Source organism: Sus scrofa, chromosome 6 (genome assembly GCF_054392235.1).
Source record: "Sus scrofa isolate SSC_HxYL_T2T_F1_AM1 chromosome 6, Sscrofa_HxYL_maternal_Yorkshire_Landrace_v2.0, whole genome shotgun sequence".
Taxonomy (NCBI): domain Eukaryota; kingdom Metazoa; phylum Chordata; class Mammalia; order Artiodactyla; family Suidae; genus Sus; species Sus scrofa.
In genome coordinates, this window is record NC_139388.1 from 18,266,664 (window position 1) to 18,288,512 (window position 21,849).

The window sequence follows — 21,849 nt, forward strand, 5'->3', positions numbered from 1 at the left end:
GCCCTGCTCTGGCTGTGGCGTAGCCGGCAGCTGCAGCTCCGGTTCTACCCCTAGCCTGGGAACTTTCATATGCTGAGGGTGTGGCCCTAAAAGGGAAAAAAAACAAAAAAACGAAACAAAAAAACCTCAGAATAATTTCTACCGGGACCTAAGAAGTGAAAAACTTGTTATGACATTGGACGGCTGATTTGAAAAGGATGTTACCTTGTCCTTTTGACATCTTGTTTTGCAAAACTACACATCATTTCTGAATAAAGCATTACAAGAAGGGACATTAATCCTTGAGAGTCCCCAAGAAAGGGTATTTTGTCTTTCAAGAGTGATCTTGCCATTACATCCTGTTTTATTTCAAAAGATTATGTTACAAAATCCAAATGTTAGATAAAACCAGGGAACAATGAAACAACCAAACAAAATCCTTTGGTGAATAGCGATCATCACTCATCTAAAGGACACACGCATACTCATTCCGAACATTAAATCAGGTTGTAGATATGACAGGAATATTTAACAATTCTTAAAAGGAAACTTTTAGTATGCGGCAAACAACTAACTGCATTACATAATTATAAAGCGTGTATTCTTTTTAGTTTCTCTCCCATAAAAGAGAAGATAAACTGAATGTTATGTACATATAATACTTTATGTATGTGTAACGGAAAACTATATGCATAACAAAAGTTTGTAGCACTTGGGAGAAAAAAAATTTATCTGACTTTATTTTTTTGCTTTTTAGGGCCACACCCAGGGCATATAGAAGTTCCCAGGCTAGGGGTTGAAGTTGCAATCTCCTGTGTACACCACAGCCACAGCAATGCCGGCCAAGCCTCGTCTGCGACCTACACCAGAGCTCTCGAAAACGCCAGATCCTTAACCCACTGAGCAAGGCCTGGGATCGAACCCATATCCTCGGGGATACTAGTTGGGTTTGCTTCCACTGAGCCACCACAGGAACTCCAACGGAGAAAATCTTAGTTGCTTAAAAACAAAACAAAACAAAAAAACTAGATCAAATCCTGTTATAGCAAATGTCACCTCATCAAAGCTTTTGTTTATAGAAAATATTAAGTATCTATGTAAAGAATGAGGACAATCTTATGAAGTGATAAGGAATAATCGATACTAGGAAAATTTTTAGTTAAAAGAAGCAAGGTGCAGAACAGTACATGTAAGATTTTTAAAGGGTAGTTCCCTTTGTGGCTCAGCAGTCAATGAACCCGACGAGGGTCCATAAGGATGCAGGTTCAATCCCTGGCCTCACTCAGTGGGCGAAGGATCCGGCGTTGCCATGAGCTGTGGTATAGGTCGCAGACATAACTGACTTGGCATTGCTGTGGCTGTGGCGTAGGCCAGCAGCTGTAGCTCCAATTCCACCCCTGGCCTGGGAATCTCCATATGCTGCAGGTACGGCCCTAAAAAGCAGATTGTTATAGGGATGGATTGTTGGTCTCGCCATCAACTGGTCAACCACCCATCCATCTGTATTTATGTATGCATAGACTCTCATTGGAAGAGTAAAGAAGAAAATAGTAGCTGGCTAACTGGGAAGGACAACTGGGAGACAGAGCTGATGATAGAAGTCATTTCTATAGGAAACTATGTTGTACTTTTTGAAATTTTTTTTTGGGGGGGTGCACCCACAGCATGCAGAAGTTCTGGGACCAGGGGCGGAACCAGAGCCACAGCAGAGACCTGAGCCACAACAAGTGACAACACTGGATCCTTAACCTGCTGAGCCACCAAGGAACTCCTGTGCCATATGATTGTTTAACCACGTGCACCATAAACTACCCATTCAAAAAATTTAAGTGGAGGAGTTCCCTCTGTGGCACAATGGGATCAGAAGCATCTTGAGAGCACTGGGACACAGGTAAGATTCTTGGCACAGCACAGTGGGTTAAGGATCCAGCATTGCTGCAACTGTGGCTTAGGTCACAATTGCAGCTTGGATTGATCCCTGGCTTGGGATTCCACATGCTGTGGGGTGGCCAAAAAAAAAAAAAGGAGCAAAATGGTCAGGTTATTGGGTCTATTCACTGTCATGAGATTTAACTAGTAAAGAGTTGACCTGTCACCTAGGTAATATCTATTGAATAAGTGAATGGAATGGTGCCATTTTTTTGGTCACGTTAGCATTTGTATGTACCTTATCTCTCGAGCCAGAATGAGTGATAAAAAATGTGAACCAAGGAGTTCCTGTCGTGGCGAAGTGGTTAACGAATCCAACTAGGAACCATGAGGTTGCGGGTTCGGTCCCTGCCCTTGCTCAGTGGGTTAACGATCCGGCGTTGCCGTGAGCTGTGATGTAGGTTGCAGACGCGGCTCCGGTCCCGCGTTGCTGTGGCTCTGGTGTAGGCCAGTGGCTACAGCTCCGATTTGACCCCTAGCCTGGGAACCTCCATATGCCGCGGGAGCGGCCCAAAGAAATAGCAAAAAGACAAAAAAAAAAAAGTGAACCAAGAAGTAGACGCATAATCAAGAGAGACTTCATGGATCACGAATGTGTCTAGGTTACTTAGTACACTTGGGCCAACAGGCAGGCAAACTAGCACAAAAAAAAAAAACAGTTTCTAAGGTGAGTTTCCATAACTCAAAGCAGACCAGAAAATGTTAACTGAAGTATACCTGATGGCTCTCAGAAAGAAGACTAATCCAACCAGGAAGAGATGCACAGACAGCCAGCTTTCTAATTCTAGTTAGTTATCTTTGATGGAAGCAGCTAAAAACAACATCTGTTGCCAGACTGGTAGCTTCTAAGCTTTCAAAGTTTTAGTATGAGAACATTTCAGGGTCTTGAACCTCAGGTGTTATCAGTCGAATATGAAAGGAAAGGGGAGCATCAATAATTTACCCGAGTCCCAGCAAAGGCAGTATTCTGGAGGAGGACTCCTGATTTATAATCCAGACTAGCATGTTTTGCGCATTTTTAAAAAAAGCTTTTTTTTTTTTGCGAGGGCAGGGAAGTAGTTTCAGGCAGGGAAGAGATATGGAGCTGTGGAAGGGAGGAGAGAGGGGGAGAGATAAAGAAGGGAAACTGCCCCACAAGGCAGAAGACATCTCTTAATTAGGCATAAACAAACAAATCACTTCTTCACAGAGGTTCTGAAACCCTTAACCAAAGGGCAGGAAAGTGTTAATGAAATGAACTTTACATTTACTTGATGGTGAATGTAAAAAAATTAAGAAAACAAATCTGACTAGTATACGTGAGGATGCAAGTTCGAGCCCTGGCCTGGCTCAGTGGGTTAAGGATCTGGTGTTGCCGTGATTTGTGGTGTAGGCTGCAGCCTGGGAACTTCCACATGCCGTGGGTGGGGTCCTAAAAAGCAAAAAAAAAAAAAAAAAAAAAAAAAAAAAAAAAGTCTTCCTGGAACCAAAGTCAGGTTGGACCATGGCACGGTTCTATGATAACTTATGTAGATGGTCTTGAAAATGTTCCCAAAGGTTTTCCTGGGCTGACGTGCCTCAAATACGGCAGTGTGACCACAAACACTCAACACTCAGACTCTATTTTCTATGGACTCTCCTTTCGGTACAGCAGACACGAGGCAAATAGAGCCTTGAAAACATGGCTTTTAATCACTGGTTAAGCCAGGCAGGGGCCAAACTACCTTTGGGAACTTCTAAATGATCACAGAAGTTCACCAAATCTCACCAGCTGAAAGTGGTTCCTTTTCCACCTCTCTTAAAGTCCAAGGCTCATCAGTTTGCATTATCTGCGACACCTCTAGTGCATTTTTGAGCCTATAGAAGGCAGACAGTGCTTTCCACAGAAGAGAACTAAAGTTCCCTAAGGTTTCAAATGAACAGATGGGCATGTTATCCAGCAAACCCCCTGGTGCCTGGCTTACCTGGGTTTCTTTCAATGCAAATTCCTACTTCCCAACTCCAGAGCTCAGGAATCAGCAGTGGTGGGAACCCGGGAAATACACATTTCAGAAAACATGCCAAGGGATGGCAATACAGGTGGTACCAAGAACAGAATTTGAGAAACACTGCTCTCCATTCCTAAGAATGGTCCTAACTACATACTATACTACCAAAGAAGAAAACCAGCAACAAGCAGCAATTTGTAGACTTCTAGATATTATAATTTCAAATAAATGTCTTTTTTTTTTTGTCGTCTTTTGTCCTTTTAGGGTCACACCCGTGGCATATGGAGATTCCCAGGCTAGGGGTCGAATTGGAGCTGTTGCTGCTGGTCTATGCCAGAGTCACAGCAATGCCAGATCCAAGCCATGTCCGAGACCTACACCACAGCTCACGGCAACACGGGATCCTTAACCCACTGAGCGAGGCCAGGGATCAAACCTGTAACCTCATGGTTCCTAGTCGGATTTGTTTCCACTGCACCATGAACGGGAACTCCTCAAATAAATGTCTTTATTGCTTTAATACAAAGGGTACTTTCACGGTGCTGTGCACAAAGGGTTATTTATGGCTCCTGGACACAAGGCGCATCTCTTGTATGCAAGGGAACACCCCTTGAATCAAGTGTCGACCTCTGAGAGCAATGGTTTCTGGACATGGTCAATATACTACACAGGTCCAGTTTTACCTTAATTCCACAAGTGTAGGTTCAAGAATGGCTAGTACACATGTGTTAGGAGGGGAGGACAAACAAACCAACAGCACTCACAAAGCGTTTCACGAACCATTTCACTCCCTTTCGCAAACAAGCCAGCGGTTCCGAGCCGCAGAGTGCAGCAACGCGGCAGAGTTCATTTACAGGCACACTCTGGGTGGCAGGGCCACAGACAGCAGACACTGTCAAGCAATCTCTTGTGTTGAAAGAATTCTTGTGTCTCCGCCAACTCGAACTGCTGTGTCACACATGCTCAGTATTTCCAGCTCAGCGAGGAAAGGGAAGCAAGAGGCTGGAAAAGGGGAGACAGCATCGCCTCCATGATGTTCTGGGTAGAACTGAGCTGCGGCCCCTTTAACACAGAGGGCCGGGCACTAGAGAAGGAGAAGCTTCAGGAAAAGAGGGAGGGAATCAGGGAGATGAACCACCCCAGCTTGTGGGAAGCAAAAAGGCATTCGTGTTTTCTTCCTGGTACATTGTGCAGCACACGTTAAGGTTTTCAAATATTTAACGTTTTGTTTCTGCTGTATCACTGAGAGGAGGGGAAGGGCGTGCAGGCCTGTCTGAGCCTCCTCGCTAAAGGACTCGACTGGGGACTAGGGACAGAAAGGCCTGTCCCAGCCCATTACTTCAGTCTTGCTCTAAGACTTGTAGGACAAAATCGACTTTCCAATTTTTTTTCCAAGACAGAAGCCATTATTATCACTTACGCTATTTAATGTAAGAATAAGAGAGACTTTTCTACAACTGAACCTATAAACTAATTTCTTTCAAAACAACACAGGGCATGGCTTTAGAGTTTCAATTTTTTAAAAGAGCAAAGAGAAGCATGAACAAAATGTTCCTACTGTTCAAGACTCAGTTATTCTTTTTTTCTGCGATGGTACTGAGTCCAAATTCCTGAAAAACAGGATTTTTGCTTGGGGGGGGAGTGGAGAATAAACACTTCTCTTGTTAAAACATTTTTTTTAAAAGTAACTCTACTTGAGTAAACAGAAATATAAACACTTGAAACACACTAGAGAAACAGAGGACTTCTTACCTTGCCACTTTCAGATTTAAGGTCATTCTGTTTAAAGAAGAAAACAAATAATATTTTAAGACATATCCAAATGAACTCTTACTACATGCTTATTTCTAGCTTTGGAACATGAGACTACATTCGGGTAACAGCAATGCTCTGGGAGTTGTCCGGGCCTCCAGGGGCACTGCCCACTCCCCACCTCAGCCCCGCATCCCTGACTCTGAGCCTATCAGGGTCCCTCATTAGAATCGGATGGTTTGAGTGTTCCTGTGTGGTTCAGCAGGTTAAGGATCTGGTGTCATCACTGCTGGAGCTCAGAATGCTACTGTGGCATGTGTTTGATCCCTGGCCTGGGAACCTCTGCATGCTATGGGTACAGGGGTAAAAAAAAGGTATTGTTTCAAAAGCCCACATATTTTATTTAATTTTAATTTATTTATTTATTTTTTTGTCTTTTTAGGGTCACACCCACGGCATATGGAAGTTCCCAGGCTGGGGGTCAAACGGGAGCTGTAGCTGCTGGCCTATACCACAGCCACAGCAATTCGGGATCCGAGCCAAGACTGTGACCTACACTACAGCTCATGGCAATGCCAGATCCTTAACACACTGAGCGAGGCCAGGGAACAAACCTGCGTCCTCATGGCTGCCAGTCAGATTCGTTTCCGCTAAGCCATGATGGGAATTCCTAAAAGTCCATATATTTTAGGTAGAGGTTTTAGTAACTGCATTTCAAAAATCAATCAAAAACCCTCCAAAATCAGTTCCCCTTAGCTTTTCAGAGATACTGTATGTGCTGATTTATAACAAGAAGCTCTGTCTTAGCATAGTAAGGCTACATGATTTTGGAGAAATTTTAGCTTCATGGTTGGGTCCAATGAATTTCAGTTTTAATAATTCACTGCCTCACCACGTTCTGCAGCTGTTAGGCAGCTTCCTCTCTACAAACACTCCCAGCTCAGTGGGTTCTTACCGGATGCACATCACCAATATAGTACTGCTTGAGCATTTCTCTGGCATCAGAGGAGTGGCCTACATCTTCAAAGCTTTCAGTTGCATCTCTACCAGCCTGTTCCATCAGAACCTCTTCTCCACCAGGATGCTGCAAGGAAAAAATGTTTAATGAACAGAAGGCTCTCTAAAAAGTAAATTAGGAGGTCCCGTTGTGGCTCAGCAAATTAAGAACATGACTAGTATGGAGTTCCCACTGTGGCTCAGTAGAAATGAACCTGACCAGTATCCATGAGGACACAGGTTTGATCCCTGGCCTCACTCAGTAGGTTAAGGATCCAGCATTGCCACAAGCTGCGGCATAGGTTACGGACACAGCTTGGGATCTGGTGTTGCTGTGGCTGTGGTGTAAGCCAGCAGCTGCAGTTCCTATTTGACCCCTAGCCCAGGAATTTCCATAGGCCTTGGGTGTGGCCCTTAAAAAAAAAAAAAAAAGAAAGAAAGAAAGAAAAGCAAACTAAAGTAAGCTACTTTCCTCTCTCCCCTCTTTCTTTTCCCTTTTCTCTCTTTAATGGGAGCAATGGGATGAATTAACACTGTACACATCCCTTGACAGGATGCAATGGGGAGAACACAACACAACTTCTGTGTCTTCTGGCCCAAAATGGGTGATATGCGTATGTATACCTGTGAGGAAACCCAGCACAACTGCAAACAGAGATGTTCTACAAAATGACGGGCCTGTGAGCTCCAGAATATCAAGGTCGTGAAAGCCAAGGAAAGACTGAAGAACCACTCCAGACTGAAGGAAACTAGAAAGACATGACAGCTGGGAGCAACGTGTGCTCTGAGCTTGACTCCTTTCACCACCATGACTGACACAGCTACGGAGGCCCGAACGGAGATGCTGGGCGAAGGGTATACGGAATTCTTCATTCCATTCCCACAACCTTTCTCTATGTTTGAAATGGTTTCAAACTTAAAAAAGTTAAGTAAATAAGTAGTATCTGAATAACTGCGTCTAGACCTAGGAAGCAGATCTGTCTGTAACGGAGAAGCTGTATGACCCTGGACGAGTTATTAAGAAACTGAGATGGGGGAGTTCCTGTCGTGGCGCAGTGGTTAACGAATCCGACTAGGAACCATGAGGTGGTGGGTTTGGTCCCTGTCCTTGCTCAGTGGGTTAACGATCCGGCGTTGCCATGAGCTGTGGTGTAGGTCGCAGACGCGGCTCGGATCCCGCGTTGCTGTGGCTCTGGCATAGGCCGGTGGCTACAACTCCGATTCGACCCCTAGCCTGGGAACCTCCATGTGTTGCGGGAGTGGCCCAAGAAATAGCAAAAAGACAAAAAAAAAAAAAAAAAAAAAAGAAAGAAACTGAGATGGCTTTGTTTCCTTATTTGTAAAATGGAAACAATATGAGTATCTACCTTAACTATTTGTATATGAAATAAACTCAGGATATGAAACACCTTGTTCTCAAGAAGAGAAAGTTACTTTGTATAATGTGCAAGCGTGTATGATTTTAAAAAGCAGATACAAGAGTTCCCGGCGTGGCTCAGTGGTTAATGAATCCCACTGGGAACCATGAGGTTGTGGGTTTGATCCCTGGCCTCGCTCAGTGGGTTAAGGATCTGGCGTTGCCGTGAGCTGTGGTGTAGGTCACAGACATGGTTCGGATCCCACGTTGCTGTGGCTCTGGCATAGGCTGGTGGCTACAGCTCCGATTAGACCCCTAGCCTGGGAACTTCCATATGCCATAGGTGCGGTCCAAGAAAAGACAAAAAGACAAAAAAAAAAAGGCAGAAACATATATGTATGCCTATGCATAAAAATTCCTCTGGAAACACTGAAGAGAACCTGGCAGCCAAGAGATGGGTGTGAGTAAGACTCTTTACTGTATATTCTTCTGAAATTATTTTACCAACTACAGAATGACTCTACTCAAGACAATATTTCTTTTTGTCTCTTTAGGGCCACACCCACAGCACGTGGAGGTTCCCAGGCTAGGGGCTGAATCAGAGCTGCAGCTGCTGGCCTAAGCCACAGCCACAGCAATGCCAGGTCCAAGCTGATTCTCTGACCTACACCGTAGATCATGACAATGCTGGATCCTTAACCTACTGATCAAAGCCAGGGATCAAACCTGCATCCTCATGGATACTAGTCAGGTTCATTACTGCTGAGCCACAAGGGGAACTCTGAGAAAATAACTTTAAAAAAAATTACATTTTGCACAGTCCCTGACTTAAACACTCAAAACATACTGACTTACAACTAGAAAATTTAGAATTTATACTATCTAAATTTATATTTTTGAAATATCAAGTAATGCTTCTAAGTAGTTACTGTTCATAACAGTCTTTTAAGCAGGAATAACGCTATCATTCCTATTTTAAAGATGAATTCTACTGAAGCACAGATGGTTAACTTCCCAGGCAGTTACTCGCCTCTGAGCTCCCTGAGGATTAAGGAAACTTCTGTTTTTCTTTCCTAAGAGGTCTCCGCCTAGCGATGGGTCTCCTATCCCAGCATGAAGCACCCTGCTTTAAAGCAAGAGCAAGATGGCCGTCACTCACCTGTTGTCACATCTGAACCCTCTCAGCCCTGGGAAGCTATTCGTTTTAAAAGTGTGTCCCAGGAGTTCCAGTTGTGGCTCAGTGGTTAACGAACCTGGCTAGCATCCATGAGCACGCAGGTTCGATCCCTGGCCTTGCTCTGTGGGTTAAGGATCTGGCACTGCTGTGGTGTAGGTCTCAGATGCAGCTCGGATCCTGAGTTGCTGTGGATTTGGCATAGGCCAGCAGCTACAGCTCCAACTGGCCCCTAGCCTGGGAACCTCCATATGCCACCAGTGTGGCCCTAAAAGACAAAAAAAATACATATATATATATAAATAAATAAAAGTGTGTCCCAGTTTGCTCTGTATCTCAATTATGGAAGATTTTTTTTCCTTAATGACACATCCCAACTATTTAAGGACACAAAGTGTCTTAGTGGTTTGAGAGATTCCAGAAAATGGCTGAGATTATGACTTCCTACACAGCTCCTTCTCCAACTGCAAAGTATTTGCTCTCATCACAAATAAATCAATAAGCAATACTCTAGAACACACATAGATTTTTCCCCACTGTAGGGTATATACAGTTTTATCACCCACCTAGTACATTAATAATTCTAAGTACTCAAGAAAAATTATAGCATAATTTTTTCCTGTAAAATAGTTTTAAGCACCAGAATGTTAACTAATTATATGTATTTCTGTTTTAGAACTATAGTTGATTAGAATTTAATGTACTGGGTGGTGATAAAACTGTATATACCCTATGCATTCATTTTGTATTCATTCATTGTGTATTCATAAAAATTAATGCATAGGGTATACACAGTTTTATAGCCTGCTTTATTTTCAGGGAGGCAAGGAGGATCAGGGTGGCCAAACCAAAAACCCCCTAGGTTTGGTTACTCTCACTCCAAAATGTGGTCTTAATACAGATGGTTTAGAGCAGGCAAAAATATTTCAAGGGACTCTTGGTTACTATTTTAGGACTCTATGAACTTCAGATATTATTTCAATAAGACAGCAGCCCAGCCTGAGGCCATGCTCTAAGTCTGAGGCTGCAGCAGAGCCCAGGCCAGCCCAGAGCCAAGATAGTATCCAGGCTGTAGGGCAGGAGAAGACCCTGAGGAGACTCTGAAGAGAAGTCCCAGAGCCCTGGGAGAAGCCTGTGATCCTGGCTGGTCTGGCTCTCAGTGAGGACTACGGGAGCTGTTGTGACCTCCAACGTGAGCCTCAGGATAGTCTAGCCCTTCTTATCATCACCTTCATTGCAGGCTGATCCACCACGAAGTGTCCCATCTGACTGCGGAGTCACAAGAAGCTCACCCAGGAGCAAATATCTGAGTCGGTCAAGTCCTAATTCAAAGCACAGTCCTCAAGGAAAATAGAAATTGTACTCCCAAACAGTCCTTGACATGAAATATTACTTTAACAACCCAGAGGATGGATTTTTCAAAAAATAAAAATTAAATAAAGGGAAAACAGTACCACCTTCTCCTCTGACTGAGTCCATTACACTCACGACATGGTGAAAGGGAACGTCACCAACGTACTACGATTCTTATTGGATGGATCAACATGACATTCCCAGACTTTGTCACAAAGGTCGATTGCCAATGACCTGTCCTAAGCCTGTGCTACAGCAAGGAATCCAACTACCCACAATAGCTACACCCTGGTGAGTTCTTCATATTTAAGCTTCAGGGCATTCACTCTGAGGCTGGGCCAAGATGACACCAATGACTAATCAGAAATGATGCAGGTACAGACACCTGGGGTCGCCCCGGCCATTCCCACGGAAACCAACAAAGACAAAGACTGAAAAGTCTGGGAGCTAACAGATCCCCGGCAGACATCAGACGATGTAAAAGAAGGGCTCATGGCCAAACATCTCCATTCTGAAGGAAAGTTCGAAAATGAATTACACACCTCTATTTTTGGAGGCCAGCTGGGGATTAACTGTCAGGAATTCAGAGTTAAGTCCTTCACCTTGTAACCTGTTTGTGCTAGAGAGTCAGAGTAAACAGAAGAATGCACGGACCAGTAGGTGTACAACAAGGATCATTCTTGTCTGAGCCAGGTGCTCTTCTATGTTTGAAACCAGAAGAAATGAGAACTATGTGCTAGGTGACTTACAAGGAAAGAGGTATTTTAAAAACTTCCTTCTGGTGACTGTAGAAATGAAAGGAAGAGAATGAGGAAAACTCAAACTAGTGACAATATATAAAAACTTAGCCAAAATTCAATCTTTGGAAGAAACATTGCCAATTATAACTAATCATCATGTGCAATTAGCCTGACTTCTAGACCACAGTACACTCCTGTTTCCTTGGGTTCCAAATACCTTGTATTTTTATATTTAATTTATGTGCTAGTATTTTTATAACTTCCTTTACCAAGTAATAATCTTCATTACTGAAAATTTAGAAACTATATGTATGAGCAAAATGAGTCTCCAGCATTCATTTTGACCCTAAAGAATGATATAAAGAGCAAAGGTATCAACTTTTTTTTTCAGAGTGAATATTGAGGGCCAGGACAGACTTAGCAAAACTTCTATATCTATCAGTACTGTCCAGGGAGAACTGATGACCTTGAGACACTGATGGATTCTCAAGTTCTTTTGGGATGATCAAAGATGGGTTAAAAATGGGAGTTCCCTGGTGGTCTAGTGGTTAGGATTCAGCACCTGCACTGCTGCCACCTGGGTTCAAACCCTGATCTGGGAACTGAGATTCCCATAAGAAGCTGCTTCTTGCCACAGCCCAGGGGAAAAAAAAGAAAAAAGATAGATTAAATAAGGGGAGATTCTTGACTGGAGCTCAGAATATACATATCAAATCACTGGAAAACAACAACAAAAAAGCAACTATTCTATACCATATGTAACCACTCAGTTGAACTAAAAACCCAGTTATTCTGGATATTTGAGTTCATGTATTGTCATAAGAAGGAAGAAAGGGCAACTGCTTACAGATACATAGATAACTGATGCTCAGGAATCATTCTGTCTTTATTAAATGTCCCGGGAAGTGGCAGGGTACCATTTCCATATCAAGAGATAAATGTACTCTGCCTGTTGAGTATTATAATCAAAAACAAATGACTCTTGGCTCAACAAATTAAGCCATCCCGTCTTTTTTCTCTTTTTTTTTTTTTTTTGCCTTTTCTAGGGCCATACCCACAGCGTATGGAGGTTCCTAGGCTAGGAGTCGAATCGCAGCTATTGCCGCTGGTCAATGCCACAGCTACAGCACCCCTGGATCCAAGCCACGTCTGCAACCTACACCACAGCTCATGGCAACACCGGATCCCTAACCCACTGAGGCAGGCCTGGGATCGAATCCACAACCTCATGGTTCCTAGTTGGACTTGTCAACCACTGAGCCATGACAGGAACTCGCTGTTTTCTCTTTATTTTATTTTATTTTTGTCTTTTTGCCATTTCTTGGGCCACTCCCGCAGCATATGGAGATTCCTAGGCTAGCCAGGAGTCGAATTGGAGCTGTAGCTGCAAGCCTATGCCACAGCCACAGCAACGGAGGATCCGAGCCGCGTCTGTGACCTACACCCCAGCTCACGGCAACGTTAACGCACTGAGCAAGGGCAGGGATCGAACCCGCAACCTCATGGTTCCTAGTCGGATTCGTTAACCACTGCACCATGACGGGAACTCCCTTGTTTTTAAGATCAATTTTATGTAAGTAAAACTGGAGAAGTCAGCATAAGATCTATGGATTGTATCAATGTCAACATTCTGATAGTGACTGTGTATTACACTGTGCAAAATTTTACTAGAGGGCAGAGTTCCCATCATAGCACAGTGGTTAACAAATCTGACTAGGAACCATGAGGATGTGCGTTCAATCCCTGGCCTCGCTCAGTGGGTTAAGGATCCCACATTGCTGTGGCCCTGGTGTAGGCCGGCAGCAACAGCTCCAATTCGACCCTTAGCCTGGGAACCTCTATAAGATGTGGGTGCGGCCCTAGAAAAGACAAAAAAAAAAAAAAAAAAGACAAAAAATTTTACTAGAGGGCAATGGGTAAAAAAGTTCAGAGGATCTATTACTTCTCTTACAACTTCATATGAATTTAGTTATCTCAATAAAAATTTTAATTAAAAATGAAATCAAGGATTTCCTTTACGGTGCAGCATGTTAAGGATCCAGCGTTGTCACTGCAGCAGCTCGGGTCACTGATGTGGCATGGATTTGATCCTTGGCCCAGGAATTTCCATGTGCCATGGGCATGGCAAAAAAAAAAAAAAGAAAAAAATCAACTCAAAGTACACATCCGAGAAATATTTACAGATATATTAACTTAAACACACACAAACATATACACACACGTGATCAGAGCATCATTATTCATTATAACCCTTAACTTGATTTTCTGGGCCACTTCCAGGGCATGCAAAAGTTTCTGGGCCAGGGATTGAACCTGTGCCACAACAGTAACCAGAGCCATGGCAGTGACAACACTGGATGACCCTAAACTTGAAACAACCCAAAGTCCATAAGGAGAATACAAATAAATTGAAATATAATCATACGAAGGAATCCTAATCCTCAATGAAAAAGAATGAGCCACTGCAATATGCACAAGTCAAAAGAATATAATACATAGAACCAAAGATGCCAGACACAAAACAATACATACTGTGACGCTCATTTGTAAAAAGTCCAAAAAGAGGCAAAATGAATCTACAGTGTTAAAAGTCCAGAGCAGGTGGTACTTCTGGGAATGAGGAAGGAAGCAATGATTGGGAAGGGGTACCAGGAGGGGGTTCCAGGATACTATAATGTTCTAAATAGTGCTTATCCAAATGTGGTCTCTTACTAAAGTGACCCTAAATGGCTAAATCTTACCAATACATAAATAGTGGGAAAATAAGTTCCGAAATATCACAGACACAAGTACCCTTGGCATATACTATGTAAAGTCCAATAATCTTTGACAAGCGTGCCAGGACCACTCAATAGGGAAAGGACAGTCTTCAACAAATAGTACCAGCAAAACTGAATATCCACATGCAAAAGAATGAAGATGGACCCTTAGCTTACATCATACACTAAAATTAACTCTTAATGGATTAAAGATCTAGATGTAAGACCCAAAACTGTAAGATTCCCAGAAGAAAAATATAGGAGAAAAGCTCTTACGACCCTGGACTTGGTGATACATTCTTAGATGTGACACCAAAAGTAAAGGCAGCGAAAGCAAAAACTAACAAATGGGACTACATCAAACTTAACTTTTATACATCAAAGGACACAAGCAGCAGAATGAAAAAGACAACCTAGAGAATAAGACAAAAGATACATAAATCATAAGGAGTTAATATTTAAAATATATAAAGAACTCCTAAAATTCAACAACTAAAACAAAAAATAATCTGCTTACACAATGGGCAAAGGAGCTGAATAGACATTTCTCTGAAGATGGATATAGAAATGGCCAATAAGCCTACGAAGAGATGCTCAAGATGCTGGGGAAATGCAAATCAAAACTACAGTGAGGAAGCTCCTGTCGTGGCTCAGCAGAAACAAATCTGACTTCTATCCATGAGGATGCAGATTCTCATACCTGGCCTCACTCAGTGGGTTAAGGTTCTGGCATTGCAGTGAGCTACAGTATAGGTTGAAGACGCGGCTCAGATCCTGCGTTGCTGTGGCTGTGGTGTAGACGCGAGGTTACAGCTCTGATTCGATCCCTAGCCTGGGAATCTCCATATGCTGCAGGTACAGCCCTTTAAAAAAAAAAAAAAAAAAGGGCAATTTTTTTTTTTATTTGCCTTTACATCCCCCATCATTGGGATGTCTATCATAAAAAATTAAAAAAAAAAAAAAAAGGAGTTCCTGCTGTGGAGCAACAGGATCGGCAGTGTTTCGGGGACAAAGGTTCAATCCCTGGCATGGAACAGTGAGTTAAGGATCTAGTGTTGCCACAACTGCAGCACAGGTTGCAACTGTGGCTTGGATTTGATCCCTGGCCTGGAACGCCATATGACACAGTGTGTTGAAAGAGGAAAAAAAAGACAAAAAACAAAAACAAAAACAAACACACAAACAAAAGAGAAAACAAGTCCTGGTGAAGATGTGAAGATATTATAATCCTGTGCCCTCTTGGTGGGTATGTAAGATGGCGCAACCACCAGCACTATCCATCTTTTGAGCTCTTTTCATCTTGTAAAGCAAAAACTCTGCCCATTAAAACCCTTTTTGATTTACTATCTCTTTTGTCTATTATTAGCATAGCCACCTCTACTTTCATTTTGTTCCTATTTGCATGGACTATGTTTCCATTCTTTCACTTTCAACCTATTAGTTAGTATCTGTGATTTTAGAGTGAGCCTCTTGTAGATGGCATATGGTTAGATCATGTATTTTTAATCCATTCTGCCATCTTTGTCTTTTAGGGTCACAACCTCGGCACACGGAGGTTTCCAGGCTAGGGGTCAAGTCGGAGCTACAGGTGCTGGCCTACACCAGAGTCACAGCAACGCAGGATCCGAGCTACGTCTGCGACCTACACCACAGCTCATGGCAACATCGGATCCTTAACCCACTAAGCAAGGGCAGGGATCAAAACAGCAACCTCATGGTTCCTAGTCGGATTCATTTTTCTGCTGCACCACGACGGGAACTCTTCTGTCTTTTGATTAGAGAATTTAATCCATATACATTTAAAGTAATTGCAGATAAGGAAGGATTTACTCCATTAAAATATAAAACTTTCGGAAGTTCCCTTGTGGTGCAGTGGGTTAAGAACCTGGCATTGTAACTGCAGCAGCCTGGGTTGCTGCTGTGGCATGGGTTTGATCCAGGCCAATGATCATTGGCCTGGATCAAACCCACAAAGTGTGGCAAAAAAAAACCCCAAGAAAACAAACACAAAAATGTTCATAGTTCAAAGGATATCATCAGGAAAGTGAAAAGACAACCCACAGAATGGGAGAAAATACTTGTAAGTCATATATCTAATCAAGGATTTATATGGAATATACAAAGAAATATAACTTAACAACAAAAACATAAGCAATCCAATTTAAAAATGGGCAGCACTCCTGAGCATCTATTTGGAGAAAACCATAACTCAAATAATACATGCACCTTAATGTTCACTGCAGCACTATTTAAAATAGCCAAGACATGGAAGCCACCTAAATGCCCATCAGCAGAGTAATAAAGAAGATGTGTATAACACACAATGGAATATTACTCGGCCACAAAAAAGAATGAAATAATGTCATTTGCAGCAACATGGATGGACCTAGAGATTATCATTCTAAGTGAAATTAGACAGTGAAAGACAAACATCATTGTGATATTACTTATATGTGGAATCTAAAAAAAGGATACCCATGAATTTATTTGCAGAACAGAAAGAGACTCACAGACTTGTTTATTTTTTTGCTTTTCAGGGCCACACCTATGGCATATGGAAGTTCCCAGGCTAGGGGTCAAATCAGAGCTAAAGAGGCCAGCCTATACCACAGCCACGCCTGTGACCTACACCACAGCTCACAGCAACACCAGATCCTTAACCCACTGAGCGAGGCCCACTGAATGAGGACAGGGATTGAACTGCATTCTCATGGATCCTAGTAGGGTTTGTTACCCACTGAGCCAAGAAGGGAACTCCCAAGATTCAGACTTTGAAAACAAATTTATGGTTACCAAAGGGGACAGATCAGGGGACGTGGGGCGATGGACTGGGAGTTTGAGACTGGCAATATGCACACCGTGGAACATGGAATGATTGGCCAACGGGGACCTGCTGTACAGCACAGGGAACTCTAGCCAATATTCTATGACAGATACTCTATATGGAAAAAGAATGGATGTGCTTACATGTATAACTGAATCACTTTGTTGTACAGCAGAAATTATCACAACATTGTAAATCAACTATACTTCAATAAAACTTTTAAAAATGAAAAAAAAGGCAAAAAAGTTAAATAGACATTTCTCCAAAGAAGATATACAGAAAACCAACAAGCACATGAAAAGATACTTAACATCATTAATCATCAGGGAAACACACATTCAAAAACAACAAGATGACGCTTTATACCTGCTAGGATGGCTACAATTTAAAAAAAAAAGAAAAAGAAAAATAACAAGAGTTGCATGGAGATTTAAATAAAATCTTCATTCACTTCTGGTGCCAATGTAAAATGGTACAGCTGCTGTGGAAAACAGTTTGGAGGTTTCTCAAAAAGCTAATTATAATAATAGTTATCATACGACCCAGAAATTCCACCCCTAGTTACATATCCAAATGAACCGCAAAAGCACTCACTCAGATACTTGTATGCCCATGTTCACTGCGGCTTTGGTCACAAGAGCTAAAAGGTGGAAACAATCCAGGTGGCCACTGGTAATGGATGAACAGACAAGAAACAGATGGTATATACTCATCATGGAATATTATTCAGCCTTAAAAGGAGCGAAATTCTGATACATGCTACATTAGGGACAAACTCTGAAGACAGCATTCTAAGTGAAATAAGTCAGATACAGAAGGACAGGTATTATAAGATTCCATCCTTATGTGGTATCTAAAATAGTCAAGGTCAGAGAGACAGACAGCAGACAGGGATTACCAGGGGCTGGGAGGAGAGGGCAATGGGAAGTTATGGTTTAATGGGTACAGACCTTCAGTTTGGGATGATGAGGGAGAGTGGCGATAGACACAGACTGATGTGAGTGGACTTAACGTCACCATACACTTAAAATGCTTAAAATAAGAAACTTTATGTTATATACATTTTACAATAAAAAAAAAAAACTTAAAAACCAAAATATACTAAGTAAAAGAAGCCAAATACAAAAGGACAAATATTTTATGATTCCACTTATATGAGGTACCTAGAAGAGGCAAATTCAGAGAGACACAAAGTAAATTAGAGGTTATCCGGGGCTTGGGAGAAGTGATGAGGGGGTGGTTACTACCTAATGGTTACAGAGTTTCTGTTTGGGGAAATGGCAATATTTTAGAAATAGCAATATTGATTACACAACACTGTGAATACAATTAATGCCACTGAACTGTACGGTTAAAAATGGTTGAAATCGTAAATTTTATGTTATGTATATTTCACCACACACAAAGCTAGGTTTACCTAACTATCATCAGTGTAAGCCAAAATCTTACTTTTGTCTGAATCACAGCAAAACAAAACAAGACCAGGGAGTTCCTGCTGTGGCACAGCAGAAATGAATCTGCCTAGTATCCATGAGGATGCAGACTCGATCCCTGGCCTTGCTCAGTGGGTCGGGGATCTGGCATTGCCGCAAGCTGTGGTGTAGGTCGCAGACACGGCTTGGATCTGGTGTTGCTGTGGCTGTGGCGTAGGCCAGTGGCTACAGCTCTGATACGACTCCTAGCCTGGGAACCTTCATATGCCAAGGGGGCAGCTCTAAAAGAAAAATAAGATAAAATAAACCTACTGGACAACCATACATTTCTCCTTATTTTTACTAAGTAAACCTAACATAAGGCAGTACATAGTTCCCATTCTTTTCTAGGATCTGCCTTGCTTTTTTAAAAATCTCACATAAATTTGCAAAAAAGAGTCTTTTGAACTGGATAGCGCTTGTGTGTTAAGACGAATGGATCTCTTCTCAGCTCTTACTACATGAACAATTATATAACACCACAAATACTTCAAATAAACTACACGGCAACCAAGATCATAAACTTCCAATTGAGGAAACAATGACTGTGACTGACTCATTTCTATCCCAGTCCAGCAATAATCAAGTGAAAAAGACACAAAGGCAACTTTGTAATGTCCTCCGGTGACGTTTCCATCAGTCCACAGAGTATGCAGTCGGGAGCAGGGGAAGCCCTGTGGCTTTTCCTTACGTTCCCTTACTAAGGATTATTGAAAGGAGGACAGAAAATTTATGTTTCACTATAGAAAAGAAAGAAGACAAGTTGCCGACAGAAAATGATACTTCCAGATTACTAACTCTATGAAAAGGATAGGGGACAAGATGGGCAGAAAAGAAGACAAGGTGAAGGACAGTTACAGAATAAAAATCGTGTTGGGAAAAAAATTACACACTTCCTCTGAAAAAAATTACACACTTCCTCTTTGTGAATGGGAATCCCATACTGACATAATAAAAGTGTAACAACAGAGATGTACCCAAGACCACCTGACTTGGAAAATGAAATCTAGAAACATTAAGATAGCGGAAGCTGCAAAATGAGGTTGGGCTAGCCCAAGAGATTAGCAGAATACTTCATCGGAATAAGAACGGAGGTTAAAGTTTTGCAGAGCACAAAAGATACTTCCTAAAAAGCAGCCCCACAGGGCAGAGAAAGATAACAGACCTGGGAGGTGAGCAACAGGAAGTGGTGCAGGTCCACAGGTATTTGCACTTGGATTATAATGAACTTAATAGGAGTTCCCGTCGTGGCTCAGTGGCTAATGAATCTAACTAGGAACCATGAGGTTGCAGGTTCGATCCCTGCCCTTGCTCAGTGGGTTAACGATCCGGCGTTGCCGTGAGCTGTGGTGTAGGTTGCAGACGCGGCTTGGATCCCACATTGCTGTGGCTCTGGCGTAGGCTGGCGGCTACAGCTCCGATTCGACCCCTAGCCTGGGAACCTCCATATGCTGCGGGAGTGGCCCTAGAAACAGCAAAAAGACAAAAAATAAAAAGAAAGAAAGAACCTACTAAGGCAGGGGTGTCACCTAGGGAAAGCTAATGTGATGGCTGCCAGAAAGGGTGTAATCTTGGCAGTCGCCACTGCCCAGGATCTGAATTTCAGGTCTACAGTTCCAAACATAACTTATTCCTACCAGATTAGGTCCAACTGCTACAGATAAAAATTCCTTAGGCACCTTCATGGAATTTATCATAACTACAATTATTTATTTAATGTCTTTCTTCCCCCACTAGACCATAAGCTCCCTAAGAACAGGGACCGTGGTTGTCTTATTCACGACTGTATTCCTGAACATAACACGGAACCTGGGATACCCTGAGATCAAGAGGGGGCTCACTCTGCCTTCCCTCCCTCCCATCTTGCCCTGGCTTGCTCTCTAGTGCGTAAGCCACACCCATACCCACATGCAAAATGGATAAATAGAAGTTCCCGTTATAGCTCAGTGGTAACGATGCTGACTAGGACCCATGAGGACACAGGTTTGATTCCTGGCCTCGATCAGTGGGTTAAGGATCTGGCATTGACTTAAGCAGTGGCGTAGGTCGCAGACGAGGCTCAGATCTGGCGCTGGTGTGACCCCTAGCCTGGGAACTTCCATACACCATGGGTGCAGCCCTCAAAACACACACACACACACACACACACACACACACACACACACACAAATAAAACATAAAAAAAATTATACACTGGCACACATCCATTAGAATAGTTAAAAGCAAAATGACTCGCAAACGTCATTACATCAATGAGGATGTGGAGAAACTGGAAAGCCAATGCATTGCTAATAGGAGTGTAAAATAATGGAGACAATTTGGGAGTTCCTGCTATGGTTCAGTGAGTTAAGAATGTGACTGCAGCAGCTTGGGTTACTGTGGAGACATGGGTTCGATCCCTGGCCTGGAGCACTGGGTTAAAGGATCTAGCATAGGCTGCAGCTCAGATTCAATCCCTGGTCCAGGAAACTCCACATGCCATGGGTGCAGCCATGCGGAAAAAAAAATGATGGAGACACTTTGGGAAAAGGTTTGACAGTTGCTTAAAAAGTTTAAAGAAAAAAACAACAAACCCTATACAAACCAAAAATCTCACTCCTAGGTATAAGGAATGAAAATATCCATTCACACAAAGATTTGTACATCAAAGTTCACAGCAGCTTTACTCACAATAGCCACAAAAGGGAAACAACCCAAATGTCAAGCAACAGGTGAATGGGAGCTCCCACTGTGGCTCAGCAGGTTATGAACCTGACTAGTACCCATGAGGATGTGGGTTCAATCTCTGACCTTACTGAGTGGGTTAAGGATCTGGTGTTGCAGTGAGCTGTGGTGTGAATCTGGCACTGCTGTGGCTGTGGCATAGGCTGGCAGCTGCAGCTCAGATTCAATCCCTAGGCCTGGGAACTTCCATATGCCACAAATGTGGCCCTAAAAAAAAAAAGAAAAAAAGATGGGGGTGACAATGAAGCAGTTATTTTCAAATAGACTACTTTTGCTGAGGGTTGAAAGAAGGTTGGAGGGAGAAGCAACACTGAAGGGAAAAAAGTAAAACTCTTTCAATCCCAATAATTTGTTTTAATCCTTCAACATCTTCCATGCATATACCAATATATACTGACTCTGTAGGACTAGAGAGAGTCATAGTATTCCGTAATAAAATTATAGTGTCACCATTGATTTGGTTTAGTAGTAATAGTATTTATTGGGTGCTTCTTCTTTTTTTTTTTTTTTTTTTGGTCTTTTTAAGGCTGCACCCCGCAGCATATGGAAGTTCCCGGACTAGGGATCGAATCGGAGCTATCGCTGCTGACCTACACCACAGACAGAGCAACTCAGAATCTGAGCCTGTCTGTGACCTATACCACAGCTGACAGCAACACCGGATCCTTAACCCACTGAGCAAGGCCAGGGATCGAACCCGCAACCTCATGGATACTAGTCAGATTTGTTTTGGCTGAGCCACAACAGGAATTCCAAAATCAGCCTTTAGTTTGCCGGTTTGAGAAAGTGCCGAACTCTTGCTGGACCCTGAAGATGCTGCCGG

General features: G+C 42.6%; 1 protein-coding gene and 1 pseudogene across 2 annotated transcripts in view; one reads left to right on the top strand and one right to left on the bottom strand.

The window, feature by feature from the left end:
- CYB5B (cytochrome b5 type B) overlaps positions 1–21,849 on the bottom strand; it is a 35,502-nt gene that overhangs the window by 8,801 nt on the left and 4,852 nt on the right. The window contains exons 2-4 of one of the 2 annotated variants that reach the window (XM_084958140.1): positions 6,583–6,711; positions 5,628–5,654; positions 696–978 (exon numbers count right to left, since the gene is read on the bottom strand). In XM_084958140.1, the coding sequence (XP_084814266.1) occupies positions 919–978; positions 5,628–5,654; positions 6,583–6,711 (216 nt within the window). In that variant the 3' untranslated portion in view covers positions 696–918. 2 annotated transcript variants of the gene reach the window in all.
- On the top strand, positions 7,432–11,116 carry LOC110261099 (ER membrane protein complex subunit 3 pseudogene; annotated as a pseudogene).